A 27,089-nucleotide genomic window follows, 5' to 3' on the forward strand; every position below is an offset into this window, starting at 1 on the left:
GGGAGTCTCTGCCCCGCTTACACGGCAGTGGCCCCTCGAGCCTATTGCTGACACATAATGTGGGAGATTGTATGGTTGCACCTGGGAGGAAAACGGCTCTTTGCAGCAGTGCGGCTCCTGAACAGAAGCTGTTTTATTAGGTGTTTCTATTTTACTGGAAAGAAGTGCTTGTTGCTTAGTGCCTGCTCTCTGAGTCAGCCAATCCATCTCTGCTACTGTGCTATGGAGGAAAAAAAAACCTCATATTTTTCATATAGAGATAACTGCTTTTTGTCCATTTCTCAAGTATATCCCTTTGCTTTCAGATTAACCCAAGTAGATAATATTTCTAACACTACAGAATTCTGACTTTAGAATGCAGTGTAAAACTAATTTTGTAAGCTGGTTTGTACCCATAAGGTCATCATAGCCAGCACAGAATTAAAAAGACCTAATGTTATCTTTCCCTACCTTTTGAGAAATGCTGTTTCATCTTACGCTTAGAGGAAATTCTACTGAATTCCAGTAAGTAATGTGTCTTTTCTCCTGGCATGAACTGTTCTTTTTCTACCTTAATTCATAGGTGCAATGGAAGTGTTTAGTATGAATTTTAACGGAATGTATAATGGCTGAGGTACAAACGCTCTTTACCTCATTTCCCCATGAAAACTTCCTCTCTGTAGAAGATCCTGTTGCTTCCTATAGTCAAGAGCTACCTGAATTCAGCCCTGATGTGTAACAATTACTACAGCTATTGCTACAAGCTATTCCTGGTAGCATGGTGCAACAATAAAGAGGCACAAAGCACTACGTTCTGGAAATGTCATTTTAGTCCTGAAAGGTACAAATGCTGAGAAATCTCCAAGCCTTGGAAATTATTATAAGGACATGTCCTTAACAGTAATGTAACCAGTAGATAAGGTTTTCTCCTGATGGACAGTACTACTTAAAAGGAGAAAATTTGTGTTTGTGTGTTTTATCTTCTAGAGATAAGGAAGGAAAGCATTTTGGTGGCTGTAATTTGTCTTGTGCATCTCCTTTGCTAAGACTGCTTCTTTCACACACAACTGTGCACTAATTTCCTGTTTTACCAATGCCTTTGTAAACTCCTTAACTCCAGAAAAGTACAGTTTTCTGTTTTATTGATTTTTCACCAAAAACTTAATGTTTTTGAAAGTCAGAATGAGTTTTCTGTTTCTTTCACTGAAAAAGAATATTATGCCCAAGTGCTAACAGAGAATAACTTGCAAGAGTATGTCTTCCTTAAAGCAAAAATCTGTTTTCTCAGTTCTGCTGTCATTCGTTACAGAGCACCTACACCCCCTGCACTTTTCTCTGCCACACAGTCAGACTGAGCAATATGAAAGAGATCATGCCAAGGGACACAATCAGAAGTGTTGCTAACTGCTCCTACAGAAGGAGCTGTGTAGGTACTGTTTCCATCATAAGCAAGTGCCTCGGTGTTGTAAGGGGGCATGGGACCTTTATTTTAAGCTAATGATTTTCCATCTAGGAAGACTGTGAGCCTGATGTAAGATTAACTGAAGCAGGTTGCCAATGCAGTTGGTGGCGTCTCCATCTTTGGAGATAATAAAAATCCATCTGGACACGGCCCTGAGCAACCTGCTCTAGTTGACCCTGCTTTGAGCAGCAGAGTTGGATGAGACAATCTCCAGAGGTGCCTTCCAGCCTCAGCCGTTTTGTGGTTCTCTGACGGGTCCATTCTCTTCAGTAAGAGATGAAACTGGGAATGGCTCTGGGGTAGAAATTAAAGTAAAGGGTTAAATACTATTCTGTAATGGGTGATAATTAGGTTTCTTTTTCCTTCTTAAATGGATGCAGTTGAAACATACACAGTGATGGAACAACTGATGCATCTTGGACTTTTGCCATTAAAGAATACATATAGTTTTCGAACCCTCCCTTTCACTCTTAGATTACTTACTGTCAATAAAAGCAGTGTGGGAGGTACCAAAATTACATGTTTCAGAGTAGATGTAGAGCAGAAGAATGATCTCAGAATAAATTATTCTAATGAACAGCACTTGTCTAGTTTAACTTTTTGTCCTCATTTGCTTCAGGCAGCTATGACAGTGCTGCAGTCCTTGTTCTGTCAGTCGAAAAGACAGTGGGGGAATATGAGAACTCTCATTTGAATTTGATATTGTCCAGAAGTTTTACTGCTTAAGTATTTCAATTAGAGAGTCCTATGGCTTAATGGCTAAGAAGGAAAATCTTTCCCTGGTAGTGGAAAGCAGGACCACTGTATATTATTTTCTCAACATGGCCTGAAGATTTAAAAAATGTTTTAATTTTTCTAAGTTTTGCATGTATTATGCTAACAACTTTGCACAAACAATTTGCAGTAGCTTGTGCAACTGCAAATTTGCATCCAGCTAATACAACATTTGCCACAGAGCCCCCCCAGATTACAATAAAAAGTTTAGGGATAGGAGATTGAATAAGAATCCTTGAACAGAAAAGCTTGGCTTGCTATCACATTTCAGAAAACCACAGTTGTGACCGTAGCTAGCATATTCTTCTTGGATAAGCAGCTATAGGAACAGCTGTATGAAAAGATTAGACATCTTTGATATTATCAGCCTTTGTAGACTAAGGAGAACATTACTTTTTTTACAGTAAAAAGCTCTTAGGCTATTCCTCTTAAGACACATACTGTTTCTTTAGTGGTCACTAACAAAATGCATACATTGGAAATTCATGGTCAGAGCTCCAAAAATACAGAAACCCAGTTAGAGTTGTGACCGTGCATGATAGATGGCATAGCCATGTACAGTAGATCTAGTACTTCCTAGAAGCCTTTCATAAAGCTACTGTGGGGAGAGAAGAAATAGGAACAGGGCCATTGGTTGTCAGGTAAGTGTAGAAAATAATCTTGTCTGAAATGGACTTTTTGGCTGCTGCCAAGAAAACTATTGCTTTGCCAACATTTGCAAATACACATTCATTTGGCCTTAGTATTGAAACACCATTTTACATTTCTGAAAAAGCAAAACTAAGGGAGGAGGAGGAATATAGTGTGCAGGATAACATACCAAGCCATGAATTCTGGGATCCGTTCTTCTGGTGACTGTTAATATGTCTGTGCTTCTCACAACCCATTTGACAGAACCTGTGATTCATGCTTCTGTCTGAGGTACCTGCCATTTAAAAGAGAAATATCCACAGGATATTTAGTATAACGATTCTGCCTTACTTGTTGACATTATTTTGTTTCTACTACGAAAGCAAAGCTCTCTTTTAGAAGTCTGTTCATATATAATATTCATACTGTGTTTTAGTATTAAATGCCTTAGCTAGAACCTTAGTGATTGCTGTCCTTTTAAACCCATGTATGGTATTTTTATTACAGAGTGTGCTCAAGAAAAGCAGAGAGCTGTGCAGGGAGAGCAGGAGTATCTATTACCAAAGCACCAGAAGCTCAAGATTTGAATCAATAAATTTTGCTTTGGGAGGGAAGACTGAAGGTTTCAGGGCATAGTTAATCAACTGTGGCATCCTTTGTAAATCACTTTTCATTCCAACTCACCATGGATTTATGAATTACTCACATATGATGACTGTTTTGTCATCAGCCTGTGACTTTAGCCTAGGGAGTATTTCTGGATTTGCTTTCATAAATTCACTGCTGTGCTTTTGTATTACATTTTTCTCTCACATAGACCATCCCATTTACTGTATTTGCATTTTATCTATCCAGAGTGAAGCCCCGCTTTTAGAAGGATTGTGTAAACTAGAGCTCTCACAGCATATTAAAAATACTTTATTCACAACTTAGTGCCACTTGGTACTGTTTTTGGGCAACTAGATAGTTGTAGCCACAGATAAATCAGAGAATGTTGAATATATGAGCAGTTCAAAATCCAGAAGTAAATAAAAAATGAACAATTATTCAGCAAAATGTAAGAAAAGAGAATAGAGTAGGATTTGGAATAATCTTTTGTTCCAAAACCTGCCTTGCGGATGCCCTGTGTGGACTCAGCTAGCTTCAAGACCTAGCTGATAATAAACAGTAATCTTTTTTGCTTATTTTGAGGGCTAAACATAACAACAGGTCAATACCTGCTCCTGCTGTAAACAAAACAGTTTTCTGTTATGAATAAAATTCTGTTGCTGATTGGCACGATGTTTCAAACTTTATGAGCTGCCAGAGGTCTCTCATCATACCTTTGTAACATAGTCCTTGAAAATGGTATTTTTCACAAATATCTCTGAAAATAATTAATACTATCTATCATTAGCTCTTAATGGGGACTAAATAAGATGGTAAACAAAAAAGATTTTGGCAAAATCCTCTGTTGGGAGTACACTTAAGCATGAGTTGTTAATAGTGATGGATAGTGTGACAATGTAATATAAATAGCTTTGAATTTTTCCCCCTTTTCACTCTTCTTTTAGCTCCGAAATTTTGGATCTCAACACACCAAATGCAGAGAAACACGTATATGTGATGTATCAAAACTGTGAAAACAGAACATTGCCAGTGTTCTCGAAGTATTGAGTGCAAGAGATCAATCAAATAATTGGCAGCACCAGCTTTCATTTTCTTCCAGATATTGGCTTTTCCATCTGCAGCAGAAAGTTCCAGTAATCAGAAATATTACAAGCTACTCTGCTGAAACTAGAGAAAGTTATCTTACAGTGACAGAGGGGAACTGTCTGACTGCAAATCGTTCCTTAGTGTCTAAACTTGCAGCTTGAGAAAAATTGGATTTGACTTGAGCTCTCAAAAAAACTATAAAGATACCTGCCATTCCTTCCCAATCAGACTGAGCTCAAATTCAGGTAAAAGAATTGGGGATTATCATTTCCATAACCTGGTTCTCTCTTCTAGCTTTCCAAAAATGAGCGAGTGGAAAATCTCTGAAGAAAAGTGAAGAAACAAATAAGCACTTGAAAGGGGATTTTAGGGGCTGTCAAATTTGGTACTAATTGCTATGGCCAATCCAGATCTTCAGAGAAGCTTCAGTTATGGTTTTTTGGTAGGCCTACAAAGTCTGTAACCATGAAGGGGTTCATGTAACTATTAGAATATATCCATTTTTTGGACATAGATCTTAGAGAAGCTCTTATATAGGAATAGTTTGACCCCAAATCTTTAGACTTCCTCCTCAGACTCTTGAAGTTTGGCAAAATAACCAGTCCTCCCAAATCAATCGTTTTACTAACCAGTCTACTTGTCCTCTACTTTTATTTGAGGTATCAACTGAAATAGAAATTTTCTAACTTTCATCAAACCATGAGTTTTATCAAATATTCATCTTTCCTGATAGCAGTTTCACTCCAATTTAATATTGGTATTGGAAGATCAGTTTATTAAGTTTCCTATTTGGCATGAAACAAATAAATTAACTGAAACTTAAATTATTTAACACTTTTATTTAAATACATTTTTCCAAATAGAGAGCTACCAAATTACTACTAAGTAGCTCATAATAAATACTCACATTTTCAGGCTTCTGACTGTTAATGACTAACTTTCCGTCTTGCTTCCCTTCTGAGCAAATATACAGAAGGCATGGTACTAACCAAGAATGAATATTTTATCCCAAGACCTGAAAGCAGACAGAAACCTGGATAACTCTGGGGATGAGAGAAAAACGTGATAGTCTCATTTCTTGAAAACTTTGTCTTGTACATACGAAGATGCTGATGTGTGATTGCGTGCATGAAGATATTGTTGATTATACCATCTATGTGATTATTTTCTTGCTAAAGGAACAAGTACAGTTATAGGTCATTGGTGACCTCTTTTGTTAGTGTGAGCCTCCACCTCGAAGTTTTTTACTATGTAGCTGTATTACTGTGCTATAATCCTAAGAGCATGGAAAAGCATACCCTAGGGCAGATTGCTATTTACAGCTGTGCAGTCCTCTGATGAGCTTTCAGAACTCTGTCAATCATTTTGAAGAGTGTTAAAGTAAATATAGCCCACATAGCAAGTTTGCTAATGAACAGTTGCAGGAAGAGAGGGACGGTTATGGCTCTTCCATGAACAATGAAATCTCCATTGGCTGATGGGATGTGCAGCTAAGCCCTCAGAAAGGTAGGGCTAGAAGCAGGTTAGCACCTTTGTTAAGAAAAACCAGAAACATAGCAAAAATCCCTTTAATAAATGATGTTTTGTTCCTCTTGAAATACATGTGCTTTGGAGGCTGCTGATAGCAAAGGTAGACATACATATACCTAAAATGTTTCTTTGATATTCTACTTAGACATGCATTTATCAGAGGGCTTAGTTTAGGTATATTATTAGATACGACAAGCTCAAACATCACATATTACAGGAGAAAATTATTGCATTCAAAAAACTGAGGCTCAGGGTATTCAAGGGAGTTTTGATATATGTTAAACATCAAGTGACACCTTGCTTTTGGATAATGGAAAGTTTTGCTAATTGTATTTTGGGCAACTGGAAAGCATATAATTCAGAATATGATTAAACAGTTTCAAGTTTTCTTCAGGAGTGACAATTTCCATTAGGGTTAAGTTATTAATCTATTTCATCTTTTCAGTGGCAGTCTTGTTTCCATTTTATTTATTGTTTCGAGTTACTAACAACTTTCTTTAATATAGAATGCTGTTTTCTATTTCACTTCATTCTTGCTCTCAGAATTAGTAGGAGAGATGAATTCTTGGAAACTGGGACAAGATGTATGTGAAAGCAGTTGCTCAAAGCTCGAGATGTATCAGAATCAAAATGCAGTGAACATATGTTGAAATCTGGCCTCGTGGGCGGGTGATTAAACAGTATCTTGCAGCAAACTTGCTTTAGTACAACTAGATTTCTGGCTTTGGTGTGAATTCATATTTTTAGGGTTCATGGCATTAAAAAGAAGTATTTATATTGTTTCCATATTTGCTACATCACAGAATTAAGCTGTAAAAGGGGAAATATTATAGTGGCCAACATTAGGACAGGTCGCTTAAAGAGGTTGTAGAATCTCCCTCTTTGGAGATAGTTGGATCTAGGCTGGACATGACCCCAAAGAACATGATCCAGCATTGGCTTCAAAGCAAGCCTTGCTCTGAGCAGGAGGAAGGACATGACCTCCTTTGTCATTGTGTGGCCCTAAACAGCACTGAGAAAATGGCATTAAGCATTATCTAATAACTGGGAAGAGGCTGCAGATTGCATTCGATGATTTCCCAAAAAAAGCAACAGAAGAAGCATTTTTAGATTTCATCCTCACTTGGATTTTTTGGGGTTACTTATCATGTGAGTTTGAAACTGAATGGCACTGACTAATGCATACTGCTTATACATCTTCTGGATAAAAAAAAAAAATAGCTGGTGCTGGTTTTGCAAAGGACGAACCAGCTTGAAGCCTGAAGTCTATGTAAAATAATCTAAAGTGCTAGCTAAAATCACTGAAGTCAGTTGAATAGTTCCCAGGAACTTCAATCAGTTGTAGATTTTGTCCTTAATTATAATTTAATTTAATGAGCTAATTTAGAATAATAACTGAATTTAAAAAAACCTGTCTATTTTGCAATATGACATAATGTATGGAGAAATGTCTAGACATCTAAATTACATGTTGTCTTCCTATTAAAAACTGATACCCCTTCATTACCCTTTCTTCCCAAAACCCGACTCAGAAATTGAGAGGTGGGAGCTCACGTTTGCAGGTTCAATTTGCAGACAAAACATTTAAAGAGAAGGCTTTTCATATTGTTCTCATCTGCTTTCAGAATCACTTATAAGAAAACCAAGCGGACATTTTTCTTTTCTGTGTTGGCACTGTGAAAATATTAGTGCAGAAAAGTCGAGCAGCAGAATTAAATTTTCTGGGTTCTGAACTGAGAAGTGCTAAAGTTTTGGGCTTGTGCATGTGTGTGTTTTTTCAACCACTTTGAATTAGGTAAGATTTTCAAAGCTTCTAAGAGGGAGTTATTTACACACTTCTGCCCAGTCACTCCATTATTTCTGGGCCATAATCTCTCTTAGTCCTATGCAGGTCGAAATATTTCATGTGATGTAAGTTGGGATCATGGTGCTGTGCTAATTTGCATATTTGCATATTTATGTCAGGAAGACCTTAATTAGATGATGTATTAGAAATGCACAGGCTGCATAGCTTCACTATCATACTAACCAAAGGGTGACATTCCTTCCTTATCAACAGAATGAGAGAAGAGCAACCATTTTAGAGAGAAACTTCAGTTCTTTTGGCAAACTAATTTGTGGTCTATTTTAAGATGTTTCACTGTGTGCCTTTGCTTTACAACCTTATGAAGAGGTAAACTAAAATTACCTTTTTTCTTAGGCTTAGAAGTCTGTTGGCTGGTGTTACCTGGTGATGACTTCAGTGTTCGCATCGTTACACTTGTTTTATGATAAGGATGTGGATGAATGTAAACACTGTATTTTCACTTCTTCCTTTTTGATTTTCTTGTAGACATTTCAGCAGTCTTCTCTACAGCAGAAAAGTAAAAAGAAGAACAAAGGTAAAAATTAAATTTGTTTTCATGTGTTGGTAGGAAGCGAATTGCCAACGTTAATGTTTATGGTATTGCAGGATCTGAGGAACTAAAACTTGTTAGCTCCAATCCAATGTTTAGTTCAGTTGATCATGCTGAGAAGGTGTTAGTCCATGACTCATGTCACAGTTTCCTAATGTTCCTCTACCTGCATATATCTGCTGTTGTCTTTTTTTTTTAATACTTAGACTCTAGCCTCTTTGCGGCCAGGGCTGGTTTTTCCAGCTGTGTGCATGTAATACCTTACTGCAGCCCTTGCTCATTACCTAAGCTGTCAGGTAATTTATATCATAGTAAATTGTCCTCCTTTGATTTAGAAGTACAAAGGCCTTAGGAACTTTTAGTTGCAAAGGAGCTGCAAAGAGAGGTGTTTGAATGCCCGTGAAGTACTTACGTAGTTGTACTTGGCAGCCAAGTGTGAAAGTACATGAATTTATATGCTGTGTGCTTTCATCTGATGTGAAGTATTAATTTGTTGAAAATGACAAATAACCATTTTTCTTATTTTTAAATATCTTGCTGTTCTTTTCTTTATGTCTTCTCTTTGTGTTGCCTTTTTTTTTTGTCTTATTCATAGAATATGAGCTCTGTGAAGTGCTGAACATGGTTTGTTTTGGTTTGTTTTGGTTTTTAACTTACGGTGCCTTGCATAGACTTTGTGGTCGAAGCAGAATGTTTGTAATAATTTCTTCATGGCAAATTGAGGTTGAAATTTTTAATTAATTTTCTTAAGCAAATATATAGTGCTTTCTGGCTAGCTGTCTTGTTGATTTAGCGGACAAGTCAAACGCTTTCACATCAACTCAGTGTCATTTTCAGCTCCTATTCCTGGTAAAAGCAAAAGACGGATCTCCTGTAAAGATCTTGGTCGAGGGGACTGTGAAGGCTGGCTTTGGAAAAAGAAAGATGCCAAGAGTTATTTCTCCCAGAAATGGAAAAAATACTGGTTTGTCCTGAAGGATACATCTCTATATTGGTACATCAATGAAGAGGTAAGCATCTGTGCTCATTGTCTCAACAAATACCCTATGTAGTGCTGTTGTCATGATTTAGTGGGAAGCCAATGCTTTGAGTGCTTATATCATAGAATCATAGAATCATAGAATGTCCTGAATTGGAAGGGACCCACAAGGATCATCGAGTCCAACTCCTGTCCCTGCACAGGACAACCCCAAAATTCACACCATATATCTGAGGGTGTTGTCCAAACATATGTGAATAACTTTATTCACCCAAATAATCATACTGAAATTATTATTAGCCCTTGCCATTAAGGTCCGGAGATATTTGGTCCTTCAAATTCACCTTTTTCTACAAGGAGAAATAAGACACTTTCCAGTGTCCTGCTCTCACCAGTTTAGAATAAACCTATCCTCAAAGCCTTGAAAGCGAAAAGGTAGTTATTTAATCCTGTCATTCAGGCTTAGTCATGGGACTGTAAACTTTAATGATGTGCTGCCTGTTGTTCCTTGTTTATCTGTGCTAGTGAAATCACCAAAACCTCTGGCAATTAAGGAAAATGCTTTTGTTTTGTCAGTTGTATTCTCCTGTCTCTCCTTCTTTGTAGCTTTTGATCTGATTTCAGTGCTCATATATGCTGAACTTAGGAGCACTGGGGCAGCCCAACTGAACTGTGTACAGCTTTGATTGTGCAACATGTTCTGCATTAGTACACATTTATTTATATCAGCTTTAGCAAAAAAGCTTCTTGCCAGTGAGTTAGGAAACCTTAATTTTAAACCCTATTAGTCTCATTAGTAACTATCCTGAGATAAAATCGTTGCCAACATGTGGATGCACTCCGTCTTGGACTTGTTCTTGTAATCACTGCAAGCATTTGTACATAACCTGTTTAAAATACTGTGATCCCAAACTTTTCCCTGAGTAGACAGAAAGAAAGTTGTTCCATGAACAGAGTTAACGAAGCCTGTTTTCCCAGAGACTCATCCCATTTGTGCCTTGATCCCAGCTTCAGATCAGTAATGCAGTAAGCTGCATTTCTCCTTACTAATTAGTCGATCTTCCCCCAACATTAACTAATTACAATAACTAATTGCCTGAATACATTTGGTCATTTTGTATATTTTCAAATGCTGGTTCAGCTGTGAAATTGTTTGAGAAAACTGGGTATTTAAAATTGTATTTTACACCAAAGGATCTGTCTTACTACTTTGGCAAAAGTCCCAGTGACTTCTGTGGGAGGTTTGCCAGAGTAGAGCATACCTTAATATTCCTTATGTAAGAAGCAAGCAAGTGAAAATATTTTTAAGTTTTCCAGGTGGTGGGGTTTTTTTCTGACACCTTAACAACAGTAATACCTAGAACTATCTTTGCAGGATGAAAAAGCGGAAGGATTCATCAGTCTACCTGAATTTAAAATTGACAGAGCCAGTGAATGCCGCAAGAAGTAGTAAGTATGCTAAAAAATAATGCAATGATACAATAGAAAAAGTGGAACAAAGGACAATGTTTTCCCTTAAGACAGTGACATAATGGACTTCATTACAATGATCATTTGGTTGTATCACAGAATAAGCTCATACAGAACAGGCAAATTCAGTGTGGTTTCTGTGTGCCATCTTTCCTGAAGAAGATTTTTTTTTTCCTTTATCATGAATCACAGTGCTTGACTAGAGCAAAATGAATTAAGAGCACGAAGGCTGCTTGGCTGCTTCTGTCCCTTTATTTTCCTAGTTTTCCTTTCTTTTGTTTCCTTTGTGTTTTGGGGTGGGGGGTGGGTGTTTGTTTGTTGGGGGTTGGAAAGTGTATATGTGATACCTTTAAGCTCAATAAAGAGCTTTAAGCATAAGAAAGAGACTATCTGAATAAAAAAGTCCCCAGGTTCATTGCCAGGCATCAATCTTTAATGTAACTCTGAATTAGTTAACATCATCTCAAAGTTTGCTGACACAGTGTATCAGTCCTGAGGCAGAGAAAAAAGAGAATGACAGTCATTTGCTGTATTTTTGAGGTATGACCTAAAGGTCTCAAATAACTTTTCTTCTCACCTAGCTGTGTGCACTGCTGCGCAGATTTGTGCCATTGCACAAGTCCATTCTTATTTAGATGCAAATTTAAGCATATGTAGCAATGTGACAGGTGCATACTCCCACAGAGGTATTTTTAGTCATTATTGTTGAAAACTTTTTGCCTTGCCTTCTAATGGTTTTTACTGTTCTTTTATCAAGACTGAGGAATCACTGAAATTTGTACAGAAAAGCAAGTGCAAAAGTAAAATGGTATGATTTGTAGTACATACAGTTCTAAAGAAGACACTGACCTTGTATTAGTTGGTCTACATATCTCTTCAGGATGAACTCTACTCTTTATGATGGTCTCAAAGGGCAGAAAATGAAAACTGCATTAAAAAAAAAAGATACATCATCTTGGGCTTATTGTCCTGTGTCCTTAGGCTACATTGCTGATGTGCTTCATTTTTTCTTTTCTGTTGGGGCAGCATCATAAAGTCAGCTCATTTCTCAGAATTGCACCCTGCTTAAATTGTTTTTTTTTTACTTGATTTGGTATCTACTGGATAGTAGAACATAAAACGTGGCTATTAAAATTCCTTACTTGGGTGGCAGATAAAGAAAAAAAAACTCTAAGAATCCAGACGACAGATGCTGTAACAATTTTAAGTCAAGTTTTGGATCTCAGTAACTTGATGATGTCTTTCTAAACTGAGCAGATGTCACTGTACATCTGCTTTCACTTGCATAACATTGTGTCATGCTCTAATGCGTTAGAGGAATTCTTTTTTTCTCAATTTTATGTTACCTTCACTAGCAGTAACTTTCCTAGATATCAGTTTCATATCCCTGGTTTCTTAAGACCTGTTTTCATATACTTACACATAAGTACACACAGAGACATAATGGATTAGAGTGAGAATTATTTTATTATATTATATATATCTTTACATATATATATATAAAATCCATTGTGTCTCATAAAAATGATGATGATGTTCTTCATGTATAACATTTGCAGATTTCCTTATGTTCTTTGGGACAGTTATGCATTTTTTGTTCTTATTTTAAGAGAGACCTTCAGGCTGTTCTCAAAAATTGTTATTCTGTACTGTAAATTATTAATTACTTTCAGATACGTTTTCTGGATCTTCAGGTACTTCACCATCAATCTGTATCCAACATAGTTAAAAAATTCTTTCTAGCAATTTGTTTCATATTATGTATGAAATGCAGTAATTCTCTCAGCCCAGTCATGTTGATTACTTTGGTGGAAAGAAAAGATGAGATGTAATTGCCCATTGCTTAGAATGACCTCAAGAACAGTGTTGATTTATACTAGCTTTTCAGAAGTCAATCAGAACATCACATTTTTCCATCTGAAACGCAGTCGTTAGAGCTAAAGGTAATGTCAAAGTCATTGGGATGTGAGAAATCACCAGGACTGAGAGTTTTTCTGTTGTTTTGAATAAATTGTTCAGTCATTTTTCAGTTCAGAAAAAATTGACACCTATAGGTATACCAGCAAAATTACCTGATACATAAAATTATATCCTTAACTGGTTAACTTTATCCAAATATATACACTGCAGGTGATTGTTGAACAATATTTATGCACATATGAATCAAGCATTATTTAGAAAGGGGTAGTTGAAGAGCACTTTACTTGGTGAAATCTGGCACAATCCTAAAAGTTGTATGTTTATATACCGTTTGGGAGCATCCAACAACTCAGGAAACCTGAACTCATCTCATTCCTTGGTGACCGCACTATCTTACATTTAAAAATAGAGTTGTGCCATTACATTTTTATAATTATGTTTTTCCTCTACAGTGCATTCAAAGCCTGCCATCCTAAGATCAAAAGTTTTTATTTTGCTGCTGAACATCTAGATGATATGAACAGGTAAGGAAATCTAGCAAAGTTCAAGGAACCATTCCTTAAATGTGACACTTCTTGAAGCTAGTAATAACACAGTGATAATAAATTATGTGTTAATCTAAAAAGTTACGGTTAATAGCTGAGAAAAGAAGTGCAGAATAGCATTGCTTCTGAGTGGCTGCATATGCTAAATATTCAATCTATGCAAAAATTACTTTTTTTGAAACAAAAGTTTGAAGATTTTTAGAAACAAGATTCCCTCTTTCTAAAAAGAGAGAGATAACTACAGTATGTGAAACAACATCCAAACACAATTTCAGAATTCCAGGTTTCTGCTTTTGTCTGTGAGGCACCTGGAAAGGTGCAATATCTCCAACTCTGCTTCCTAACATACTCCTGAAGACATGTGATGCTTGCTTTGGGGATTCTTCTATTTCTGGCCCTGGAGGGAATGAGAAGTTGGAGAAGGATTTAAAGCAGTCACTGATTTTTCTTCTGCCAGTCTTGAAAAAGGAGGTAGAGATTACAAGGAACGAATTTTGCAGATTCTCTACTGCCATGAATTTAACCTACATGTTGAAGTGAAATTTTGGTTGTATTGAATTTAGTGGGGAAAATTTCAGCAACTCAAAAGGAACAAGGACTTAAGTCTTAGTTCTTTGGATACTGAGTTTTAATTTATCTATTTCAGGCCACTTGTGCAATTTTTTCAGAAATATGATTGAGACTTCAGCACAAAATAAACACAGTTCCTCATAATTAATTTGAATGGTAAATTAAAAACATGAATCTCATGTCTATTTAAATATTTGTGGGTTTATTTCATTTATTTTCACAACATAAACTGAAATTAATTCAGTTTAAAATAATATGCCATTTTCATCATATGACAGAGGACACAAACAAAAATTTATTCTTGCAACCTGAGAATTGTTCTATCTTAGATAATGTCTGTGGATATCCTCGCTGAGCAAAATTGCTTTTAAAACAGGAAAAAGGAGATAAAATTCAATCCATAAAGCTGTTAGTAAGTACTATAATCATGGTTTAATCTCTCCTGTGTGTACTAGATTCAGCTACCTGGCAGAACACCTTCAGAGTACTGCCAGTTCTTTACTGATAATATTTGACTGGAAAAGTATGCCGATACTATACTATGCTTGCTTTCATTTAGAAATAGCTGTCTGTTAACATTTTTTCAAAAGTTCATGCATGACTAAGACTCACTTCAAAAGCCTCTCCTCAGTTAGAAAACTTAAAACCTTTTTATTTGTTTGTAAAATTTTAGGCTTGCCTTTCCTTGATAATTCTGTCAAGCCAGTCACTCAAAATGCAACTTGCTGCACAGCAAACAGAATAATGGCATGGTCTATTCGGCATATTCTGAACTACAGAAGTAGATAAATCATTTCTGTCAGCAGGTCCTCAGTCAGTATGACAAGGCACCTTGTTTCTAAGGATAAAAATTTATATAACTGTTCAGTAATCCAAAAGCAGCAGCAAATATGCCTCAATTCTTTAAAAATATATTGCACAGTCTAAAACCCAAGAACTAAAAGATTTTTAACTTCCCAGCACAAGTAGTCTTTTTTATCATATTTTGAAATAAGTGCTTATTAATTCATTTAGAATGAGCTTGACCAAATTCTGATCTGAATTATACACATGTAAATTTAAAGCAACTCCATCAAGCTCTATGGAATTACTTGAAATTCTTACACCTGAGTTGCCATCAGAGTCTCACCAAATAATTTTGGTTTTTCTCTTTGTTTAATGTATTAGAAAAAGTAGTTCACTTTCACAAACATTGAATTAACTCAATATATTGGAAAAAAAAAAAGTGGGTTACTGAAAAATAATCTTTCAGATGCAGAGATAATAAAATACTTCCTGTCTAAAAGTATTTTGTAGCCTAGCTGAAGTCAAACACAGAATCAAGTTATTAAGTTAAATTAAGACTGTTTTGATCAATTTCTGTTCTTTTTTTTGTCAGGTTTCTGACATACATTTTAATTAAGTATCATGCAGTCATTTCAATTCTGTTTATACTTGAAGCAGAAGAAGTGAAAGTAGAAAACTGCTAATACATAGTCCAACTGAAAGTTCAAAATGGTTCAATTCCTCCATCCCTTGTATAAAATGATTTAGTTGTTTTTTAAAAAAAAAACTCTATGCAGGATATGAAGTTTTTGTTTGTGTGTATCTACTCACATAAAATGGGTATTTTAATCTCAAGTAACTCTGTCACTATTCAAATTTTCTTCCTACTTTTATGACTGTGCCACACCATTATGCTGGTAAAGAGTCTGGAGAACGATGATCACTGAACTTTATTGTTGTGGCATCTGAAGTTCCTTTCATCTGCATGGTTGCACCAGCAAAAGTGTTCTTTCTACCCATATAACATGCTTAGTCTGGGTGAGAAGGACAGAATATCCTTTATTGATGCAAAGTACTGTTTTGCTAGTGTAAGTGTATAGTCATAGAAACATCTTGCTTGGAAATTTATTGTTATTCCCATTCCAAGAAAATATTCTGATGCAGAAGGCAGTCCGTGTATTTCTACTTGATGCCACTATATGTAGCGTTATTTTGATTTTCCATGGTAACTGTGCCTGCTGTTTTATGGACTTACTATTCGTTCTTTTCTCAAAAATCCTGATCATCAGCTCAGAAGAAAATGCATCCTTTTCAGGGTTGGCCATCCTAAATACTTACAATACTCTTATTCTTCCTTTTTTTCCCAAACTGTCCATTTTTTAAGTGATGACATATATGGCTGTCAAAATTATATCTTCTGGGCAGGGAAATACACTCAGTAACTTTATGTGGAATATTTGTCTGAGAACTTCCTTGACCTGCTGTAACTGAGCTGTCCTCTTTCTCTTTTTGTGACTTTGAGTACTGACATTTATAAGAGTTTTCTTCCTTAGTGTAGCTCTATGATCAAAAGGAAAGATGACAAGCCAACTTGTAGTATTAGCACATGAGAATGTCTCTGGAAGATTTCAGTGCTTCTAAAAATACTCCCACATCGTCTACAGGCCTCTTCATTCTGGTTAAACTGCAGTTGGGTACTTATAGACACTGTAAGGTATCTGTATTCCCATATAGCAAGTTTGTCCTATATCCTCAAGCTTTATGATTAAGGACAATTTGACACCCTGCTTTGACTAAAAGCATTGCATCTACCTGGAGTGTGAGATAAGATAGAAAAATGTTTCGTACTGTTCTGTGAGAGTGCTAGTACTGTGCATTCTTCTTTACAGAAGTAACAGGTCTACAGAAAGATTGGGTTTTTTTAATCCTGTTCTACGCGTCATAAAATTGTTCTAATTAAATACTGACAAGAAATGTATGTGCTATTCTTAAAAAGGAAAAAAAAAAAAAACACAAAAAGGAAAAAAAAAAAACACAAAAAGAAAACCTAGATGACTGCTGCAACTACCAGTGCTACTGTATTTATTGTCATACCTAAAAAATAGATTTTATAATTCTCACAAGAAAATTAAAGCTGCATGTGCAGTAAGGAAGGAATATTTTCTTGACCTCTTGCCCTCTAAAAGTTACAGTGGCTACCAGGACACAGCACACCGCAGGGAAGAAAGATTTAAATCTTCCCATGTCCTAGGGCTTTGTATCTTTTAATATTCATAGTAAGGAATATTTGTATAACTGTACGCTTGGAACTTTTGTCCCCAGTGCATTGTAAAGCAGGCATGTTTTACTCCTCTCTTGTTCTGTGGGAGATCTTTATGTTTCCCTGTTATACAAACCCAAAGCATTGGATTTCTCATACAATTCTAACTTCAGTGAACCGTAACTCTAGCCATGCTTTATTAAAATAATATTAATTCTCTAACCATACCCATTCTAACCATATCTGAAGAAGCACTAGCAGCCACATATCAGAAAATATGCAGAAGTCAATACCATTCTTTTAGTTTCTAAACTAGCAAACTGCTCAAAAGCCATGGTTGTTAACGGTTTACAACTGCATCAGTACCTTCTCATTCAGCCCATGGGCATTGCTGGTGACATTCCAAACCATGACACAGATCATGACCTGCAAAAAATCATTAAATGTGAAGTCAGTCTGCTGTCTCTCTCTCAGATTGGTATACATTTCCTGGGTTCTTATTAGATTACGCTTTTCAGGAAATAACATTTTTCTGGAAACAATCATCTACCATAGCTGTAACCAGTATCAATTGGCTGTCAGTTAGGTGTTTGTTAATTTAATTCGTTACCTCACTCTCATGCACACTTAACACAAAATGCTGTCTCATATTTAGGACAGAATGAAGTTTTTCCAACAGGATAACCTTTATAGGTGTGTCATCTAATACTTTGTGGTCAGCAGCCCTATCCAAAGGGGTTCGGTAGATGGCTGTTCCCTGCTGGCTGCACTGGGGGGTGGTAAGCCATGAGCTGAATGGGCAACGTGAAATCCAAAATAGGTGAGAGGCAAGCAAAGGGCCACCTCCGCTGTCTGCCATGCCATTTGGCAGAGCAGGCGCTTGTCTTCTTGTGCTGCTTTAGCCTTTGGAGATGGACTAGTCTGTGGCCTTTGCTGATCCCTCAGCAGCATGGGGCTGGAGTGCTTTGGGTGAGGTTCCTGCCTCAGTGCCTCTGATTTGGGCTGGCAGAGCTGTCGAGACAGCTGAGCTTTATTCTCCAAAGAAGGCCTTAACATATCAGGAAGGTGAACCTAAAAGATAGCTTCGTAGTGGGTCACCTTTCTGCTGTGAAGATGTGAAATCATTGTCTGAGACAAGATTTGTTGGGTTTCTGTTCCTATGTGCCAGTTATTTTTGTAAGCATATGGCACTTCCTAACAATTATAACTGAAATTTTAAGTCTCTTCTTCAGCTTCCCTATTCTTCTGGCAGAAATTTTGATTGTATGCTAACACGAAGTATTCTGTAATCACTTCAGGAGGACATCTCTATCTTTCTTTCCAATGTACAATGATTTATGGACCATTAACATGATTTACAGATCATACATGTGGTCACCATTTGTGGAAGGACAGTGACAGGAGTTTATTTCGAGGAGACAAACTATTTTATGATCTGATGCCTGCTTACTCTGCACTGAAATGTCGTGAAGGCTGGCATGCAGGAGTGATTACAAAGGCTGAGACAATACTACGTCCTGTTTCTGTGCATGCAGTATGCAAATGAAACCCATCAGGCACACTTTTCTGAAACAGGGGTTTCACATTCCTGAAGAAAATGCAAACCTGACTTCAGTTCTTCTGTATACCCTAGCAGTAAAATTGCAAGCCAGTAGGCTGGCAAACCAGGCCTGTCAAATCCTGACTATAGGACGACTGGAGCAAGTAATTCCAGGTTTACCATGGAATGGGCAACCACGGGAGACTGTCATGGTGGTTTAAAAACTCATTGATGGAGGACCTGATTTAGTGTAAGCATTTTGATAACGAATACACTGAGAGCCCCATGGGGGAACAGGGCAGGTTGAAACAGTGCACTGCTACAGGCAGTTCAGTGTATGCTTGGCAATGACAGCCCTGCTAGAAGAGAATAGCAGTAGTTTGGGGTTTTCTTTTAATTTGTGCACTTTATGGAAGAATTTTTTCAAATCTAAGTTGAGGTTAAAGCCTTAGATGTGAATTGCATTGAGGCAACTGTCTTCTCTGCCCCTGCTTCTCTGACACAAACACAAAAGTGAATTCTGATATGCCTCCTTCTCTTTGTACTTGGCACTGTAGGTAGGCTCTAAAGCACATAATGGCATAATTAAACCTCACTGTCTGTTTGGGAGTGAACCTGTTCTTTTTATTGCTGGTTTCTGCTCTGTTCCTCTGCTAAGTTGCCAATTCAGGCCTTAAAATATTGCTTAAATCTCTGAAAAGTGGTGTTTAATCTTAGGAAATCAGAACAGCAGGAGTATTGGTGTGATGGCATATCTGTGAGCAGCAGACTTAATAGCTCTTCGATTATCTCCAAATCCTTTATTTTACAGATGTTTGACATCATACATAGTTTTCCATTTGAAATAAAATCTTTGCTGTGAAAACAATTTGTTCAACAGCAAAATCATAGATCTTTGGAGACTCCCTGAGTAAGAGTATCAGAGAAAACAGCTGTCTAATATGAAAAATAACATTGTCCTGAATCTCCTTCAGATGCTCCTAACTTTGTTTTTTGTAGAAATGCACCCAAAAATTAAGAGGCTGGATCAGTATCACTGCTTTTTTTTAATATTATTTCAGATGGCTAAACAGAATTAACATGCTTGCTGCTGGCTATGCAGAAAGAGAGAGGATCAAACAGGAGCAAGGTAATGTGTTGTTATGTTGGTTTCTTCTGTCAGCTCTTATCACAAGTTCATCTGTTTGGTTTTTTTCCCTGCTGTGTATCAGGCCTCATTCTTGTCATCTGAAAGCAATTCACATATGGGTATCACTGTTGTTGCTTTAGAGAATTTCTTCTCTCTCGGGGGTTTTTATTAGCTCCTTCAGATTCTGGTACACAGACACTGGATTATTTCTGAGAAGGCTGCAGATGGTAGCTAAAATCAGCAAATGTACTGCGAGTAAACTCCGGTATGTGGTGCCGAGGAGTCTGTGTCCCCTATCGGAAGAAACTTAAGACTGCAAACTAAAAAAATTTTTTAAACATTGCATTTGGTGTTTGAATTCACAGGAGGCAGGAATGCATGAAATTGGTCTCAGGAACAAAACCATTCTTCTAAAGCCTGTTGACATAGTTGGATTTCCCCTAAAGACTTTAATTTTAAGGCCATTTAATTTTTCGTGATTTCTACTGTGTTTGCTATATTGAGGTGTGTGCTAAAGCCCTGTTGGCATTTCATTTGGAGTTGCAGGCTTACAGCGTTTTACATCTGTTTATTTTTAATGTCTAATATTTCATGGGTTTAAAAAAGCAGCATGTATAAAATAATGAGTCACTTTGCTGTAGTTTTCCGCAGTAGAAATCCGCTTTGCAGATAGGAAAAAGAAAGGGTGACCCCTCAATTGTGTTGGGGAATTTGTTTCCTAGAATTGCCAGTGACATGGATCCACAGAAGCGTTCCTATCCAACTAGCTGTTTTGGCAAGCAGCTGGCTTTTGAATCCATGCTCTTTTTTACAGGTGTACCTGGCAGCAGGCACCAGAAAATTGTAGTGGTCATGATGATCCAGAGCTTATCCAGATGCCTGTCTGCCTGCTGCCCACTGAGTCAAAACCTCACTTTTTAATTCTGTGACTCTGCAGCCTTCATCAGTAAGGTTCTGTCTTTTGGCCCAAAAAGCTTATAGCTTGGAGCTGCAGCAGCAATGTATTTAATCTAGTCTTTTCTTTACAAAGACTATATTTCTAACAATTTTTCAGGGAGAGTTGTGTTCAAAAGGCTATCACTAGGCTTCAAAATTTGGCACATGGTGTCCTCCTTGCCCCCAGAGTCATGGTTCTGTACCAACCTATGTGACAACAACCTTAGCCCTGACCTTCTGGTCTGATACCATGAGGAGGAAGATGTGCATGGTCTGTCTCTGCAATGTGCTGCTGCGGTGCCGTTTTCTTGGGAGACACCGTGCAAAAAACTCCTTTCCCCGGTGAGAAGCAAGGGTGACTTTGGCAGCCAGCTAGAAGCATCAAGAGAGCAGGATATTCTGTAGTAGTACAAGATTAAAAGACAGCATCGGAAAATTATGTCAGCCTTCATTCATACCCTGATTGCCTCACCACAGAGCATCCTGGAGGGATCAGCCTGGGGTTGAAGAGCAGTGGTTTACAGCATACTGCCGTAATTCAGTGGTAGCATCGTGCGTGGGAAGGTTTTGGGGCATTCTGTCATTCTCGCACATAACTAGGTTGTACCTGCTGTTGCCTCATTTCTAATCATGTCTTCCAGTAAGTGCAGCTGCTTATCCCGGGAGTGTTGCCCACACCCTGTTTTAGTCTGGTATGGTCCTTGGCACATCATGTCATTCGTAACACCAGGTCCTCAGCATTCACACAGCCCAGGATAGCAGCACCATGTTCACCGTTCCTCCAGTCATGTTCTCAGTGCCTCACCAGACTTCAAAATGAGTTTGGGAATCTGTCCTCCCCAGGCAGCACTACAATTACCAGTCTGGAGGGACCTGCATGCCATCTGTCACTGCTTGAAAAGGCTGTGAACAAACTCTGAATCTTGAAGTCTTCTAGGAAATCCTCTGTGTTAGCATTCAAAGCCAAATTCAAACTTTTGTCGACAGCAGGTTGGCACTAGAATTACAATAACATGTGGGACAGTAAGGGGAAAGGTGTATGAACAGTTAGGATAACACTGTCCAAGCGCACAATTACAGACACGATACACCTTTCAAAATCCAGATGGATGTGGAGAAATATTTTTGCTACCAAGCAATCACTGAGTAATAAAATAGCAGATGATCCATCTCCTAGACATGAGATCATGTGCATTCAGGCCTCATGTTTCCTGTTATTAAAATATCTCTCTATTGAAGATAATCAGTGAGCCCCCACTCAGTATGGAAATTATATCCCAGGCACTGACAGAGCTCTTTATTACCACTCTAACGCCATTCACTCAAATTGATTTATCATATACAGGTAGGTAAAATTATATCCTCTTTGTGTTGCTTAGTTGCGCTTAGTGTGGGAACCAGCATCACATTCCTGCCTCGCTGCCATACAGTGTTTTTATGCCTCTGGTGATTATCTGTGGCTCCCAGCACAAGGGCTATTAAACAGCTCAGTAGTGTCCCTAATTAGCAGAGGCATCAAGTTAGCAAAGTAAAACCTCTCTATCACTTCAAGCATTTTTACAATTATAAAAACTGTGAAACTGGAATTTTCTATATTCAGTGACTGTACCAATTGTCATCAACATATTTGATTTTACAAAAGGTCTTTTATTTCTGTTCAGTTCAGCCCTTTGCAGCAAAGCTTTATAATACGTCTGAAACAATTCAACAGTAGTTGTCAAACCTGTTTCAATTGAGTTGAATGGTTCTGAATCTAAAGTGCATAAATATATTTAAAGTGCTTCAGAGATGCACGAATCACCGAATTGTGGGTGTACTGCTGAATAAAATGTCACATTCTGTACAGAAGAGTTTCATAAAAATACCATCAACTTTCCATATTGGATACAATGAATGTTAGCAATATAGCAAGGGACTTCCTTGGATGGAGAAGTTATATACTTTCCAGTCACATAAAATCAGAGGAAAAAATACTTGCTTATATAAATAGAAAATATTTAATCAGCAAATGGCAGGTCAGTGTTAGTTTATATATAACATATGCAGTCTACTGCTCATTCAGAAAGCTTTCAAGATATGCCCGATGCATTAAGCTTGTCCGTCACTGAATTGGACAAAATCTGCAGAGAGAAATATGGCAACTGTTCGATAGCATTATACACATTTTAGATAGACTCTAATGAGTCAGTTGCCAAAAGCAGAACATTTTTAAAAATTGGTGGGAGGCTATTTTCATACATTTCATCTGGAAATTGACCCCCGTGACTGCAGAATTTTTCCAGACAAGCTGTAGGTTGCCAAGAGAATTTCCTGCCTGAGGTAAGGTGTGCAAAAGCGTGACAATGTTTTATTGTATGTGGATTTGACAGCAAGAACGTCTTTGTATTTTTAGCCAAAATTGGAACCTGTACTGAGGCTGCTAAATTTTACTTTCAGAATAAACAGTTAAGCTCCAAGTCTGCAGAAATCTCACTGAGTGATACAATTCTGACAGGCCTCTCACCACACATCGTGCCATTATGCTCTGCTGTAATAGGAACAAGCATGCTTCTATGCCAATATTTTCAGGTGTTTTGAGCTACTGGAAACAAGTTTTCTTAAAACTAGGAGTCACTTAAAAAAGAGTTTTCTCTGATTTAGTCTTTCATTCATCAAAAATTCATTATTTGAAGATTTCTAGAGATCATATTGTTTGGAATTTTTTATTTTATAGTCATGAAAACTTTATTTATGCTATTTATTATACCATTTGAAGAGAATGCTTCATCTATAAGCTTCAGGAAGCAAACCAAGAGACCTAGAGTTAAAACAGAGTTGTTACTGCTTGGAAAAAATAAATAGATAAATAAAGCTGCCCCCACCATTACTACGGTCTAAAAATATACAGCATTTTAGAGACAGCTGTTTCAAGATGGTGTCATTTTAAGGTAAGTTTTTGTTTTAAATCTTGAATAAGATTAGGTACGGTAGATCATTAATCATACAATACAATAATCATCATGGTAACAAAAAATCATTAAAGCCAAAATTGTATGTTGCGCCAACTTGGATTTTTGGTTTAGATCACATTTGCAGCAACAATCAATCTTTTTCTCCTCATTTATTAAAGTAGTAAGTCATGCAGTTCATTGAATGCTTACTAGGCAAAGTGAAAATTGCCTGTGATTAGTCTGTGAATGGTCTGAGCTGAAGTGTCCTGTTGTACAATGACTTACCCAAATACTGGAAGGTAATACAATTAGAAACAGAAATCTTGACAACAGAAATGTTTGCATAAGTCTTACAATGTGTAGAAATGTTAAAGGTATCCATCTTGAGCTGAGTCGGCAGTTAAGTAGTTTTCTTTTGTAAGGAATATTAAGGTCTGGTGTCCATTTAGTTAGATGCTGTTCTGCTTCAAAAATATTTGCAACAGAATAAATATGAATTCCCATGTGGTACATTCTTCCATGTGTTTTCCCCTTTGACTAAACTACCAAACAAATATATGAAATGTGCTTGGCCAAGACTTGATTTCCTGACCAAATAAACCTCATATCCCATTAAATTTAGCCCGCGAGCTCTGTCTCCTTTTTATTTTCTCATCCATCTTTTGGAACTCTGTGCTTAAACATCATTGTCATATTTTTCCTTACCATGTCACCTTTATGTTCTTGCATGGATAACAGGGCAGCAGCTGTTTTATCAAACAGATATATGATATAAAGTTTTTCTGTCTTATTTAAATGCAGCTGTTTCTTATTAGAAATTGAATTGAAAAGCTTGGGTACTGGTAGTATACAACGGAGAAAATGGGTAGAGGAATAACATTGATTAGTCATGTGTGCAATAACCACTACTTGTTTGATTTGCCAGTTGGTGTGAATTACATCTGTTAATGTTATTTGCAGTCAACAAGACTTTTGCAAGCTATATTTTTCATCTTTTCTATTCAAAAAATACTTTCAGTATTTTCCAGTCAATATATGCCCAATCATAATTATTTTGATGGCTGTATAAATATTTGAAAATCTGATACTTGTATTAGGAGTATTCTGTATACCTGTTGTATTTATAAGGTGTGTACAAGAGTTAAATTTGTGGCTCTTTTGCAGGTTGTTGTTTAATATCTCTGCAATGGTGCATTAGACTTAGCATACCCCATAATGTTTTGAATTTTCCCTCTTTAGATTAAAGCAATTCCAAATTACAGCAGCTAACATTTACAGAGTCAGCATTGACTGGTGTTTAACTCTCAGTAATGCTAAGGATGGAGTTTCCAGTTACTATTGTGAAAGTGAGTCTCCAAGTATCAAAATGTGTTTGTAGTTTTTAATATCTGATCTGTATGTAACTTGTAGATTACTGGAGTGAGAGTGATAAGGAGGAAGCCGACACTCCATCAACACCCAAACAAGACAGCCCACCACCCCCATACGACACATACCCACGGCCTCCTTCGGTAAGTCACGTGCAACTGTCTACAGGAATGACTACATAAAATGTCACTTTTACCTACTCTCCTGCTTAAAAGCATGTGCATGTGCACGTTAGGGCACTCTCCCGTATATTTTTTGAGTCACTACTTGACCTAAGGCATTTGTTAAGTAACATGCATTGCTAACTTCAACAGCCATCATTGCTATTTCCACTGGTGCGTGGAGAACATGGATTTATAATCCCAATTGCTGTACAAAATGGATTAAGTTACAGAATTCTTTCTTCCTGTTCTTCGTTCATGATGGACCCCTACTCATCCATGCAATCCCTCACCGCCCCCTTATCATCTTCTCTGACAAAATGTTGTTACTTCAGTAACAACACAGACTCTTCTCTAAGGCACAACAGTTGTGCTGTGAAGCTTTACAGTAACAAGTTACACTTGAATTTCCACAGAAATGCCAACATAAAAATGTTCTCTCTTATATCCCAAACAGTGATACCAGTTGTTCTGTTGTTGTGAAAAAGGAGGTTTCTCTATAAATTAGAAACAAAGGGGATTTGTTTTTTATTTTCTTCTTGAAGAAGCTGTTGGTATAAAACCAGAGTATGGACTTCTAACTTATTCTGCACTGGGAATTTTAATTTTCATGTCCGTATACTCAGACAATGTTAACTAATGTATCTTCCTTGAATATAATTTTTAAAATGCAAAAATTTGGATTGAAAAATTGGGAAAGTCTGGGGAAAGAGAGTGTTCATGATGTTTAATTTGAATGCAATACTTTATCTTCCAAAATCATAGATCTTTGAACTGCACTGAAGCACTGCAGAGATGATGCCAAAGAAATTTTTAGCAAGATAGGATGACAACAGGCATTTGGACGGCATTTTTAAGATTTTTAATGGATAAGGCACATCTCTTCTATGTCTTCTGTAATGCCATTTTCTGCAAAGTTTTCTGCAAATAATTGTGTTGGCATATTTTATAGACTAAGGAACATAATGAGGATACTTATTATGACTAAGTATCAGTATTTGGCCCACAGGTGTGACATGTGTAGATGTATGCATGCCTTAAAGTTAGGATTAGGGCAGGTTAATCAGGTAAGTTTGTGCCTTCATTACTAAACTGGGTGCCATCAGTGACAATGAAAAGTACATGATTATTACTAGCAGTAGGCCTTGGTCTACATTGATCTGAAGATTGCTCCATTGCTGATGTTGTAGATGAGCTGCACAAGCCCTTACGTGGAGCCAAAACACAGCCGACTCTCGTCCACGGAGACCTCCCAGTCGCAGTCGTCACACGAGGAGTTTCGCCCGGAGGCGGCGGGGAGCGCCACCGACTCGCCGGTGCGCAAGACGGCGAGCCAGCGGCGCTCCTGGCAGGACCTCATAGAGACGCCGCTGACGAGCTCAGGACTCCACTACCTGCAGACGCTGCCACTGGAGGACTCTGTGTTCTCCGAGGCAGCCGTGGTCTCCCCCGAGCACCGGCGGCAGTCGACCTTGCCCACCCAGAAGTGCCACTTGCAAGACCACTACGGCCCCTTCCCCCTCGTGGAGGGTGAGCGGATGCAAGTGCTGAATGGGAATGGGGGAAAGCCCCGAAGTTTCACTCTGCCTCGGGATAGCGGCTTCAACCACTGCTGCCAGAGCCTTTCAGTTGGTGCCGCCGATCACCACGAAGAAGCACAGCAGAAGGAGGTGGAGGAGGAGGAGGAAGAGGAAGGCAAAGCAGCAGAAGAAAACCAGGAAGATAAAAGTAAGTATGGGATATTTCTGTGGCTTTTCAAGAGTCCTGTTTGTGTAACATAGAGGTTGTTTTTCCTTTTTCCTATCAAAAAACCCCAACAGTCTTTCAACATCCCCTATGTTTTACCAGGTCCCCCTTGTCACACACCTCTTTGATCTGCCTTATGTATAAGGCTTAATAATCAGACAGAGTGCTGCATGACCTCCCACGATCACCAGACACTTCCCCGTAGGCTGGTCACCAATCACCTCCTACTAGTAATTCGTAGTTATAAATGGATTTTGCTTCCATGCTTTCTTCACACTTCCACTTGCACAGTGTCCTCCCCCAC

The 27,089-nt window shown here is 37.7% G+C and overlaps 1 protein-coding gene across 4 annotated transcripts in view; it reads left to right on the forward strand.

The window, feature by feature from the left end:
- Window positions 1–27,089, forward strand: part of CNKSR2 (connector enhancer of kinase suppressor of Ras 2) — a gene marked incomplete at both ends in the record, with an annotated part of 215,875 nt that overhangs the window by 149,069 nt on the left and 39,717 nt on the right. For all 4 annotated transcript variants that reach the window (XM_082304996.1, XM_082304997.1, XM_082304998.1 and 1 more), the window contains 7 exons: window positions 8,403–8,451; window positions 9,304–9,476; window positions 10,821–10,894; window positions 13,288–13,359; window positions 19,577–19,644; window positions 24,921–25,021; window positions 26,230–26,767. In XM_082304996.1, the coding sequence (XP_082161122.1) occupies window positions 8,403–8,451; window positions 9,304–9,476; window positions 10,821–10,894; window positions 13,288–13,359; window positions 19,577–19,644; window positions 24,921–25,021; window positions 26,230–26,767 (1,075 nt within the window). The remainder of the gene's footprint in view (window positions 1–8,402; window positions 8,452–9,303; window positions 9,477–10,820; window positions 10,895–13,287; window positions 13,360–19,576; window positions 19,645–24,920; window positions 25,022–26,229; window positions 26,768–27,089) is intronic.

Source organism: Platalea leucorodia (assembly GCF_965183815.1).
Source record: "Platalea leucorodia genome assembly, chromosome: 2".
Classification (NCBI taxonomy): Eukaryota; Metazoa; Chordata; class Aves; order Pelecaniformes; family Threskiornithidae; genus Platalea; species Platalea leucorodia.